General features: G+C 42.9%; 1 protein-coding gene across 4 annotated transcripts in view; it reads right to left on the bottom strand.

Moving 5' to 3' along the window:
• The window catches only part of RAB34 (RAB34, member RAS oncogene family), a 70,962-nt gene that overhangs the window by 13,124 nt on the left and 44,242 nt on the right, over window positions 1-13,596 (bottom strand). For all 4 annotated transcript variants that reach the window (XM_069761221.1, XM_069761219.1, XM_069761220.1 and 1 more), the window contains exons 6-7: window positions 12,949-13,013; window positions 3,448-3,499 (exon numbers count right to left, since the gene is read on the bottom strand). In XM_069761221.1, coding sequence (XP_069617322.1) covers window positions 3,448-3,499; window positions 12,949-13,013 — 117 coding nt within the window. The remainder of the gene's footprint in view (window positions 1-3,447; window positions 3,500-12,948; window positions 13,014-13,596) is intronic.

The raw sequence follows: 13,596 nt of genomic DNA, 5'->3' as shown, positions 1-13,596 counted from the left end.
ATAAATTGGACAACAACTATTGCAGTCCAATTTCTCCTGTTACCCTTGTGAAAATAAAAACTTGGGGGCTACAATATCTTTTTTGTGGAAAAAAATAATATTTTTTATTTTCACGACTCTGCATTCTAAACTTCTGTGAAGCACTTGGGCATTCAAAGTTCTCACCACACATCTAGATAAGTTCCTTGGGGGGTCTAGTTTCCAAAATGGGGTCACTTGTGGAGGGTTTCTACTGGTTAGGTACATCAGGGGCTCTGCAAACGCAACATAATACCCGCAGACCATTCTATCAAAGTCTGCATTCCAAAACGGCGCTCCTTCCTTCCGAGCTCTGCCGTGCGCCCAAACAGTGGTTTACCCCCACATATGGGGTACCAGCATACTCAGGACAAATTGGACAACAACTTTTGGGGTCCAATTTCTCTTGTTACCCTTGTGAAAATAAAAATTTGGTAGCTAAAAAATCTTTTTTGTGGAAAAAAAAAATATTTTTTATTTTCACGGCTCTGCATTATAAACTTCTGTGAAGCACTTGGGCATTCAAGGTTCTCACCACACATCTAGATAAGTTCCATGGGGGGTCTAGTTTCCAAAATGGGGTCACTTGTGGGGGATTTCTACTGTTTAGGCACATCAGGGGCTCTCCAAACGCGACATGGCGTCCGATCTCAATTCCAGCCAATTCTACATTGAAAAAGTAAAACGGCACTCTTTCTCTTCCAAGCTCTGCGGTGCGCCCAAACAGTGGTTTACCCCCACATATTGGGTATCGACGTACTCAGGAGAAATTGCACAACAACTTTAGTGGTCTAATTTCTCCTGTTACCCTTGTGAAAATAAAAATTTGTGGGCAAAAAGATCATTTTTGTAGAAAAAATGCAATTTTTTTTTTTCACGGCTCTACGTTATAAACTTCTGTGAAGCACATGGGGGTTCAAAGTGCTCGCCACACATCTAGATAAGTTCCTTAAGGGGTCTAGTTTCCAAAATGGTGTCACTTGTGGGGGGTTTCCACTGTTTAGGCACATCAGGGGCTCTCCAAACGCGACATGGCGTCCAATCTCAATTCCAGCCAATTCTACATTGAAAAAGTAAAACGGCACTCCTTCTCTTCCAAGCTCTGCGGTGCGCCCTAACAGTTGTTTACCCCCACATATTGGGTATCAGCGTACTCAGGAGAAATTGCTCAACAACTTTTGTGGTCTAATTTCTCCTGTTACCCTTGTGAAAATAAGAATTTGTGGGCGAAAAGATCATTTTTGTGTAAACAAAAGCGATTTTTTATTTTCACGGCTCTACGTTATAAACTTCTGTGAAGCACTTGGGGGTTCAAAGTGCTCACCACACATCTAGATAAGTTCCTTAAGGGGTCTAGTTTCCAAAATGGTGTCACTTGTGGGGAGTTTCCACTGTTTAGGTACATCAGGGGCTCTCTAAATGTGACATGGTGTCCGATCTCAATTCCAGCCAATTCTGCATTGAAAAAGTCAAACGGCGCTCCTTCACTTCTAAGTTCTGCGGTGCGCCCTAACAGTGGTTTACCCCCACATATGGGGTATTGGCGTATTCAGGAGAAATTGCATAACAAAATTTATGGTTACATTTCTGTTTTTACACTTGTGAAAATAAAAAAAATGGTTCTGAATTAAGATGTTTGCAAAAAAAAGTTAAATGTTCATTTTTTCCTTCCACATTGTTTCAGTTCCTGTGAAGCACGTAAAGGGTTAATAAACTTCTTGAATGTGGTTTTGAGAACCTTGAGGGGTGTAGTTTTTAGAATGGTGTCACACTTCATTATTTTCTATCATATAGACCCCTCAAAATGACTTCAAATGTGATGTGGTCCCTAAAAAAAAATGGTGTTGTAAAAATGAGAAATTGCTGGCCAACTTTTAACCCTTATAACTCCCTAACAAAAAAAAATTTTGTTTCCAAAATTGTGCTGATGTAAAGTAGACATGTGGGAAATGTTATTTATTAACTATTTTTCATGACATATCTCTCTGATTTAAGGGCATAAAAATACAAAGTTTGAAAATTGCAAAATTTTAAAAATTTTCGCCATATTTCCGTTTTTTTCATAAATAATCGCAAGTAATATCGAAGAAATGTTACCACTAACATGAATTACAATATGTCACGAAAAAACAATCTCAGAATCAGCGGGATCCGTTGAAGCGTTCCAGAGTTATAACCTCATAAAGTGACAGTGGTCAGAATTGCAAAAATTGGCCTGGTCATTAAGTACCAAATTGGCTCTGTCACTAAGGGGTTAATCTAAATCATACCTTTGTAGCTCGGCAGTATGTTTAAGGTTGTTGTCCTGCTGGAAGGTGAACTTACGACCCAGTCTCAAGTCCTCTGACAGGTTTTCCTCCAGGATTGTCCTATATTTAGCTCCATCCATATTCCCATCAACTCTGACCAGCTTCCCTATCGCTGCTGAAGAAAAGCTTCACCACAGCATCAAGCTACCACCACCATGGTTGATGGTAGGGATAATGTTTTCAGGGTGATGTGTAGTATTAGCTTTCTGCCACACATAGCATTTTGAATTTAGCCTAAAAAGCTCTACTTTGGTCTCATCTGATCATAACACCTCCTTCCACATGCTAGCTGTGTCCCCTATGTGGCTTGTTGCAAACTGCAAACAGGATTTCTTATGGCTTGCTTTCAAAATTGACTTTTTTCTTACCACTCTTCCATAAAGGTCAATTTTGTGGAGTATACGATTAAAAGTTGTCCTGTGGACAAATTCTCCCACCTGAGCTGTGGATCTCTGCAGCTCCTCAAGAGTGACCATGGATTTTTGGCTGCTTCTCTAATTAGTGATTAGTGCTCTCCATGCTTGTGATGTCAGTTTAGGTGGACGGCAATGTCTTGGTAGGTTTGCAGTTGTGCCATACTCCTTCCATTTTTGGATGATGGATTGAACAGTGCTCTGTGAGATGCTCAGAGCTTGGGCTATTTTTAGTAATCTAATCCTGCTTTACTCTTCTCCACAACTTTATCCCTTACCTGTCTGGTGAGTTCCTTGGTTTTCATGATGTTGTTTGATCCATAATGTTCTCAGACAAACCTCTCAGTCCTTCATAAGACAGCTGTAGTTATACTATGAATACATTTTACACAGGTGGACTCAATTTACTAATCATGTGACTTCTAGAGGCAATTGGTCACTCAGGATTTTATTTAGAGCATCAGACTACAAGGTGCCGAATACAAATGCATGCCACAATTTTCAGATATATACTTTTAAAATAATGAGAAAACTATTTGTCATTTCCTTTACATTTCACTAATACTTTCTACTTTGTGTTGGTATATCACATAAAACACATTTAAGTTTGTGGATGTGACATAAAAAATGTGGAAAAGTTAATTGAGTATGAATTCTTTTTATAGGTACTGTAGATGTGACAAACAGACTAATGTGAAATCACTTACTTAGTATGCTCTAAGGATGAAATATCTGTCAGATCAAAGGATATAACTATGGCTGGAAAACAGAAAAGCTGGATGTTAGCATACGATTAAGAAGAAATAATTTCTGGTAATGTTGCAGTAAGGCAAATGCACTAATTCTGTTGTCTCTCCTATGGGTGCATTAGTATTTTACTACACTAAACATCAATTTAGGAATACGACATAATGGCTGGTTGTACCAAGCGTAGATTTCTGCTCAGAAAAATGTGGGAAAACATCTGTAAATAAGTTACATTGGAATAGATTTTACAGAATACTGTACATCTTTTTATTGCAGTGAACAGAATAATTCCCTTGCTTCCTACCAGGGCCGTATTTAGAGTTTCTGCTGCCCTAGGCACTCTTAGTGCTGCCTCCCCCATTGGTGAGTATGACACTATCGGCAGTGACTTTGGCAAGAATCGCTGTTGTGAAAGTCGCCTTTTGCAGCAGATCGGGCAGTTTTTCTGCATCTGCCACGTAACGGATCACTTACAGCAACACTGCGTTTGGTTTCATTCATTCCCTATGGGATTTGCGGTACTTGCTGTGATCTGGGAAATGCGGTACCATACCTCCCAACTTTTGAAGAAGGGAAAAAGGTGTAAAGGTTGCGCCGCGGCAAATTTTAGGCCACGCCTCTGACCACACCCATTTCACAACTAATCACACCCATATCCAAGTCCCAACCACACCCATTTAGCACTGCTGATCACACTGTTTCATATACAATAATTAAAACCAAAAAAATATGGCCACGCAGTGCTCCATACTGTATAATGGCCACACATGACGCTTCATACTGTATAATGGCTACGCAGTGCTCCACATACTGTATAATGGCCCTACATGATGCTCCATACTGTATAATGGCCATACATGATGCTCCATACTGTATATTGGCCCCACATGATGCTCCATACTGTATAATGGCCACACATGATGCTCCATACTGTATAATGGCCACACATGATGCTCCATACTGTATAATGGCCACACATGATGCTCCATACTGTATAATGACCGCACATGATGCTCCATACTGTATAATGACCGCACATGATGCTCAATACTGTATAATGACCGCACATGATGCTCAATACTGTATAATGACCTCACATGATGCTCCATACTGTATAATGGCCACACATGATGCTCCATACTGTATAATGGCCACACATGATGCTCCATACTGTATAATGACCGCACATGATGATCAATACTGTATAATGACCTCACATGATGCTCCATACTGTATAATGACCTCACATGATGCTCCATACTGTATAATGGCCATGGCTCATATCCCCCCCTCCTCCTGTATGCATGGCTCATAATTCCCCCCCCTGTATGCATGGCTGATGGCTCATAATTCCCCCCCCCCTGTATGCATGGCTGATGGCTCATAAATCCCCCCCCCTGTATGCATGGCTGATGGCTCATAATTCCCCCCCCCTGTATGCATGGCTGATGGCTCATAATTCCCCCCCCCCCCCCGTATGCATGGCTGATGGCTCATAATTCCCCCCCCCCTGTATGCATGGCTGATGGCTCATAATTCCCCCCCCCTGTATGCATGGCTGATGGCTCATAATTCCCCCCCCTGTATGCATGGCTGATGGCTCATAATCCTCCCCCCCTGTATGCATGGCTGATGGCTCATAATCCCCCCCCCTGTATGCATGGCTGATCGCTCATAATCCCCCCCCTGTATGCATGGCTGATGGCTCATAATCCCCCCCCTGTATGCATGGCTGATGGCTCATAATTCCCCCCCTCCCTCCCTATGCATGGCTGATGGCTCATAATTCCCCCCCCCCTCCCTCCCTATGCATGGCTGATGGCTCATAATTCCCCCCCTATGCATGGCTGATGGCTCATAATTCCCCCCCCTCCCTCCCTATGCATGGCTGATGGCTCACATCCCTCCAGCTCTGTCCCGCCGCAGCGCCTTCTTCCTGAGTGAGCGGTCATGTGGTACTGCTAATTAAGGTCATGAATATGCGCATATTCATGACCTTAATTAGCGGTACCACATGACCGCTCACTCAGGACGCGCTACAGACGCTGTCACGCTGAGACCAGGCATCGCTGGAGCAGGTGAGTATCGTCTTCAAGGAGGGTGGGTGGGACTCAGGCGGGGGGACTCGGAGACTTGGAGGTGGGGGGACTCGGAGGTGGGGGGGACTCGGAGGCGGGGGGTGCGGGGCCGTCGGTCGCATTTTTGACCCGGGACTTAAAAAAAAAACAAAAAAAAAAAAACACCTTGCTCAGGTGCCGCCCCCCGCAATGTCGCCGCCCTAGGCACGTGCCCTCGCGTGCCTAGTGGCAAATACGGCCCTGCTTCTTACAAGAAGCATAATAATAGGGTACTTTTGTACCAAGCCTTTTGAGGACCAATTCAGTTTTGGCCTTAAGAAACTTTTCATTGTTCATTTTTTTCTGTGTTGTGTTCAAGCAGTCATAACTTGTTGATTGACGTAGTTTATTAGATTTTTTCTGTAAAACGAGTAGTACTGTATGTAGGTGACGTTTTATAGTACGTATACATTTTAACTTAATTTCTATTCATTTTTATTTTGACAACAATGCTGAAAAAAGTTATTATGTTGCATAAATCATGTAATAAATGTATTGTTCATGTTTTTATGATTGTGACAATACCAAATATGTAAACATTATTCCACATTTTACTTATATTAAAAAAAAGTCTTCATTATATATGCAGCGCCCCAGAGATCTGGTCGTTGCAGTATGACGCTCTGCCACTAAGGGGAGTGATGGTACGTCTGATGGCACTGAAGGAATTCTCTTGACCAGGTATCACCAGAACACATTACACTTCACACTCCGGCCACTAGGGGGAGAAAAAGGCTTTATTTATTGGGCCACTCCTCACACTGGTAAAACTAGGGGTTGGGGAGGAAGTTAGTCAGAAGCTGACTGGGTTGGATTCAGGCAACATCCCGTGGCAGGGGGTGTTGCAGGGAGAAGACACAGGGGGGTCCCTGTCAGGCGTGGGAACCTGGCAGGTGCCTAGCGAACAGAACAGAACGTAACGGAACCGCGCCTGCACTACCTTGCGGCGGTATCCTAAGAAAGAGACACGAAGGGAAGGATATTGTGGAACAGTGTAAACGAGATCAAGCACAAAAGAGTACCAGTAGGAGTCATGCCGTAAGACCGAGGCAACATCCTACTGAGGCGCGTAGCCGGTTGCCGGAACACCGCGGGAGTAACTGACTCTAGGCCTTACTTCAAACTCCGCAGGACAGTTAATTATAGGTTGGCGGTCTACCTTAAATTTCCTAAGAAGACATAGGGGGCAACAGTGGGAGAGGGGTGTCTCTAGGGTCCCGGAAGACCTCCAGGCCTTCCCGTCATACGGGTGCATCCTAGCCAAAACATACTGGGGGAAGAGAAACTAGCAACATCTGGAACTAAAGAGAGAGAGAGAGAGCTGTAGAGAACGACGAACGAGAACAGCAGTTGTGAGGACTATTCCGAATTCTCAGCAGGGTAGGACTACAACACAAACAGGCGTTAGTGGTAGGCAACGATTTCCATCTGCGAAGGAAACTCTGGAAGTGCCCATCAGACCGGCCGGTCTCAGATAGCCCTGTTAAGCGTGCTCTGGATTGAGGATCCTGAAGTCTTCAGTAAAGAGGTAAAGAGACTGCATCCTTGTGTCCTCGTTATTGCCTGCACCTCACACCATCAACATCCACCTTACTGGGAAGCCATGGGGACATACTTCACCTGTGGGAAGGTATACCATCCAGCTGCCATTCCATCACCCCAGCGGACCCCACAGCAGCGTCGGTCACCCTGACCGAACACCACAGGTGGCGTCATGAACCCCTGACAGACTGCACCACCTTTATTGGACACCCCTTAGCAGGGTCGCGGACCGGGTCTAGCCACCGTGACAGCCTCAGAACCGAACCAGAGAGGCCCGGTACCGAGAACTCGTGGCCCTGTGTCTGGGGGCGATCCATATATATCTATATGCCAGTACATTAGCAGGAGGTGCAACATTAGTCCGCCTCCGCGTGGTGCACCCTGGGTAATGCTAAAGGACTAACAATCTTGACGATCAAACAATCAAACTACATCTAGATCTTCTGGTCAATATATTTTACATATTTGGTTCCTACAATTAAAACCGTACATTAGCAAATGTAATAAAAATTCATAGACAATTATTACAGGAAACATGGCCAGAAAGCTTTAGAGTTCTTCACTGGATCTTACAGCATCTTCCCTTACATACTACATGCAATTAGCGATGAGCGAGCGTGCTTGGATAGCAATTTATCCGAACATAATTGGGTATTATCCGAGCATCTGGGAGTGCTCATATATTATGTTCTAGTCCCTGCAGCTGCATGATTTGCGGCTATTAGACAGCCTGAACATGTGGGGATTCCCTAGCAGACAGGCAATCCCTGCATGTGTTGTAGCTATCTAATAGCCGCAAATCATGCAGCCGCAGGGACTCGAACATAATATACGAGCACCCCTAGATAAGACCTGTGTGTGCTCAGATAAGATGTTATCTGAGCACATTTGCCCAGCACTACATGCGATCAAAGGCAGCCCTCTCACAGTCTCTAAAAAACCAAATCACAATAATACGGAATCCCAGAAAAGAATATACACCAACTAAGAAAAACAGAGATCCCTAAAAAATAACTTTTATTAATATGATTAAAAAGACTATTTATCCACAATACAAATAAAACAGTATTAAATGTACCTAGTAGACCCTAGATCGAGCTACAATGAACCCTGCCTGACAGTGGAGGTTGGCACCCTACTTTACTGCGGTAGGCGCCCCCACTCCTCGACGGCTAGCCCTTACAAGCCCTATAAGGACCTATAATCAAAGAAAGACTAGTGAGCCCTGCTCATGAAATCTATGCTAGTCACCTGCCTGACAGTGGAGGTAGGCATCCTAATTTTCTGCGGTAGGCGCCCCCACTGAGCGACGGCTAGCCCTAGGGTCCCTAATAATCCCTATAATTCGGGATAGACAAAGAAATTTGTCCCACAAACACCACTGATACCCGTAAGAGAGAGAAAAAAACAAAACAAAATAGAAAAAGTAACCTAAGCAAAAAAATATAAGCAACGAAAGAATGTGTACTAGCACCGTACTATACCAGTGTAGCAAAATGCTGTGATGGAGAAAACATGTACTCCAGGTACTGTACAATAAAATACCTTAACCCAAATACGGGTATACTGGATGCAATAATATGTCCACAAGAAAATACCCAGCACTTAAATGAGGTCCAATCTTGTTACACTACAAAATATGCAAATGCTTGATGTAGGATAACCAATAGTGTATGTCCATAAAATATGGCACAATAACAATGACAAGAAATGGACAAAAAACGAGGAAAGCACCTCTAAAAGGCACACAGTCAGGACCACAACCACCACTCGGTAAAGCTACGTTCACACTAGCGTTCGGCTAGTGTGCGTCGCGCTAGCGTCGGGCGACGCAGCGGCGAAGCACGCGTCATGCGCCCCTATGTTTAACATGGGGGACGCATGCGTTTTTGCTTGTTGCGTTTTCCGACACGTGCGTCTTTTTTTACGCTAGCGTCGGACCAAGAAAACGCAACAATTTGCATTTTTCTTGCGTCCGATTTTCGTCAAAAAACGACGCACGCGTCGAAAAACGCAGCGTTTTTGCGTGCGTTTGCACGCGTTTTTCGGTGCGTTGTGCGTCGCGTCGCCGACGCAGCGGCGCACAACGCTAGTGTGAACGTAGCCTAATAATATAACGAGGGCTCCTCAGAGTAATTATAGTGAGGGTTAAAGGACTCAATCGTCCTGCTAGCATTGCATTGCTGGGGAACTATCTGACAGATGCTGGTGATGTTCATCTACATGAAACCGCTCTGTATTTTTGGCAAAAGCCGGATCCACACCATGAGATTTCAGCAAATAGATGAGTACATTGGTTATAACATGAATCTGACTGTCTATTTGCACTAGCATTTGCATATTTTGTAGTGTAACAAGAATGGACATCATTTAAGTGCTGGGTATTTCCTTGTGGACATATTATTGCATCCAGTATACCCTTATTTGGGTTAAGGTATTTTATTGTACAGTACCTGGAGTACATGTTTTCTCCATCATAGCATTTTTCTACACTGGTATGGTACGGTGCTAGTACACATTCTTTCATTGCTTATATTGATTTGCTTAGGTTACTTTTTCTATTTTGTTTTGTTTTTTTCTCTCTCTTACGGGTATCAGTGGTGTTTGTGGGACAAATTTCTTTGTCTATCCCGAATTATAGGGATTATTAGGGACCCTAGGGCTAGCCGTCGCTCAGTGGGGGCGCCTACCGCAGAAAATTAGGGTGCCTACCTCCACTGTCAGGCAGGTGACTAGCATAGATTTCATGAGCAGGGCTCACTAGTCTTTCTTTGATTATAGGTCCTTATAGGGCTTGTAAGGGCTAGCCGTCGAGGAGTGGGGGCGCCTACCGCAGTAAAGTAGGGTGCCAACCTCCACTGTCAGGCAGGGTTCATTGTAGCTCGATCTACGGTCTACTAGGTACATTTAATACTGTTTTATTTGTATTGTGGATAAATATAGTCTTTTTAATCATATTAATAAAAGTTATTTTTTAGGGATCTCTGTTTTTCTTAGTTGGTGTATACTCTCACAGTCTCTCCCTTTGAATGATGAGATCAGTGAAGTTCCTCTAATATTCATCTTTGGATCAGGGTTGTATCTCTGTATTACAGCTGTTGTCTTGATTCTGATAGCATGGTTACACCTACTTTGTCCACACAATTAGCAGGACAAGAAAGCTTCCCTACTGCTTAGGATGAACATTCTTGTCCAGCATCTTCGACATGTTTCAGAGTATACAGTGCCTTGCAAAAGTAATCAGCTCCCTGGAACTATTCAACCTTTTCCCACATATCATGCTTCAAACAAAGATACCAAATGTAAATTTTTGGTGAAGAATCAACAACAAGTGGACCACAATTGTGAAGTTGAACGAAATTTATTGGTTATTTAAAATTTTTGTGGAAAATCAAAAACTGAAAAGTGGGGCGTGAAATATTATTTGGCCCCATTAACTTAATACTTTGTTGCGCCACCTTTTGCTGCGATTACAGCTGCAAGTCGCTTGGGGTATGTCTCTATCAGTTTTGTACATCGAGAGACTGAAATTCTTGCCCATTCTTCCTTGGCAAACAGCTCGAGCTCAGTGAGGTTTGATGGAGATCATTTGTGAACAGCAGTTTTCAGCTCTTTCCACAGATTCTTGATTGGATTGAGGTCTGGACTGTGACTTGGCCATTCTAACACTTGGATACGTTTATTTGTGAACCATTCCATTGTAGATTTTGCTTTATGTTTGGGATCATTGTCTTGTTGGAAGATAAATCTCCGTCCCAGTCTCAGGTCTTTTGCAGACTACAACAGGTTTTCTTCAAGAATGGTCATGTATTTGGCTCCATCCATCTTCCCATCAATTTTAACCATCTTCCCTGTCCCTGCTGAAGAAAAGCAGGCCCAAGCCATGATGCTGCCACCACCATGTTTGACAGTGGGGATGGAGTGTTAAGGGTGATGAGCTGTGTTGCCTTTACGCCAAACATATAGTTTGGCATTGTTGCCAAAAAGTTCAATTTTGGTTTCATTTGACCAGAGCACCTTCTTCCACCTGTTTGGTGTGTCTCCCAGGTGGCTTGTTACAAACATTAAACAACACTTTTTATGGATATCTTTGAGAAATAGCTTTCTTCTTGCCACTCTTCCATAAAGGCCAGATTTGTGCAGTGTACGACTGATTGTTGTCCTATGGACAGACTGTCCCACCTCAGCTGTAGATCTCTGCAGTTCATACAGAGCGATCATGGGCCTCTTGGCTGCATCTCTGATCAGTCTTCTCATTTTTTGAGATGAAAGTTAACAGGGACGGCCGGGTCTTGGTAGATTTGCAGTGGTATGATACTCCTTCCATTTCAATATGATCGCTTGCACGGTGCTCCTTGGGATGTTTAAAGTTTTGGAAATCATTTTGTATCTAAAACCAGCTTTAAACTTCTCCACAACAGTATCACGGACCTGCCTGTTGTGTTCCTTGGTCTTCATGATGCTCTCTATGCTTCAAACAATCCTGAGACTATCACAGAGCAGGTGCATTTATACGGAGACTTGATTACACACGGGTGGATTATATTTATCATCATTAGGCATTTAGGACAACATTGGATCATTCAGAGATCCACAATGAACTTCTGGAGTGAGTTTGCTGCACTGAAAATAAAGGGGCCGAATAATATTACATGCCCCACTTTTCAGTTTTTGAATTTCCACAAAAATTTAAAATAACCAATAAATGTCGTTCAACTTCACAATTGTGTTCCACTTGTTGATTCTTCACCAAAAATTGACATTTGGTATCTTTATGTTTGAAGCATCATATGTGAGAAATGGTTGAAAAGTTCCAGGGAGCCGAATACTTTCGCAAGGCACTGTATGTCACCAAATTACACAAAACAAACTCAGACCATATGAGACTGGAGTGCTTACTTTGAAACTCAATTTCAGAATGGCTGTATGAGTCTCCAACATCCAAGCGCCTCAGAGTTCCTCCTCCCTGCTGCAGCTAAAATCTCACTATACTCAGTACAAGCTGCGGCTGTCAGGCTGCATGGCTAGAGATTGAATACACTTGTCCTCATGAGTTATTTTGTTCTATTATAGAATTAATATTAGAATTTCAATTCTGAAATTTTCAAAGCAAACACACCACTTTCCTTAGATATAAAAGATCTATTAATAATGTATATAGTTGTAATTGTGAAATGTGGAGCATGGTGGCTCAGTGGTTGGCACTCTTTCTTTGCAGCACTGGTGTCCTGGGTTCAAATCTCACTAAGGCTACGTTCACATTCGCGTCTTTGGACGCAGCGTCGTCGCCGCAACGCACGACTGATGTGAAACGCACGCAAAAACGCATTGTTTTGTGACGCATGCGTCCATTTTTGGCTTGATTTTGGACGCAAAAAAAATGCAACTTGCTGCGTCCTCTGCGCCCTGACGCTTGCGCCAAAAATGACGCATGCGTCACAAAACGCAAGACAACGCATGTCCATGCACCCCCATATTAAATATAGGGGCGCATGACGCATGCGTCGCTATGCGTCGCCGAACCTGCGCCCAACGCAACGCAAATGTGAACGTAGACTAAGGACAACATCTGCAAGGAGTTTGTATGTTCTCTGTGGGTTTCCTATGTGTACTCTTGTTTCCTCCCATACTCCATAGACATACTAATATGGTATTTATATTGTGAGCCCCAATGGGGACAGAGAAGACAATATCTATAAAGCGCTTTGGGATATGATGGGTTCATTATAATATAAAAGTGTATAAAAAACTGTATTAAAATACAAATTCTCTAACTGTCAATGAACATAGTGATGAACATACCCTGGGCCCCTCTGTAGTAAGTGGAAGCAATGCATTTAAATCTTTCTTGTCCGGCTGTGTCCCATCTAATTAAAAGAAAAAGAAAACATATTTAGTACATGCAAATGATTGTGGGTGACTTACTCGTACAGTATATACATTTTTGTGACCCAACAAGGTTCTTCATTATTAATAAGGAAAGTGAAATCATCTTCTTTTACTTCAGAATATACTCAATATGGTGTGATATTCACTAAGAACTCAAATAATTAAGCAGCATATAAAATATCGGTCAGGATTTCATCCAGAAAAGTAGGATTTTTTCTCTCTTATCATCTGTATACAATCCATTTTTTACAGCAACAGGTATAAATCATCTACAAGACCATATACAGTTTCCTATATTACAAAATGCAATGTCTCTATAAAAATCGGATGTTATACTTTGGCTCTTTGTGGCATGTGATTTTTTGTGCACCCATGGACTTGAGTGGGTGAGCCTCATCAGAATTATGGAGGAAACTAGCGTAGATTCGGTCAGTGAAAAAAGTCTTTCATCTGCACTGGCCCATTGAATAACATTGGTTGGAGTCCTGTCCGTTTTTTTTTCACGGACAGCACTCAGATCGAAAATGCGATGGTGTGAACAAGCCCTTACAGCTATATCCT

The sequence above is a fragment of the Ranitomeya imitator genome, chromosome 3 (assembly GCF_032444005.1).
Source record: "Ranitomeya imitator isolate aRanImi1 chromosome 3, aRanImi1.pri, whole genome shotgun sequence".
Classification (NCBI taxonomy): Eukaryota; Metazoa; Chordata; class Amphibia; order Anura; family Dendrobatidae; genus Ranitomeya; species Ranitomeya imitator.
The sequence above is the reverse complement of the archived record's forward strand: the minus strand, read 5'-3'. Positions and strand labels throughout refer to the sequence as shown.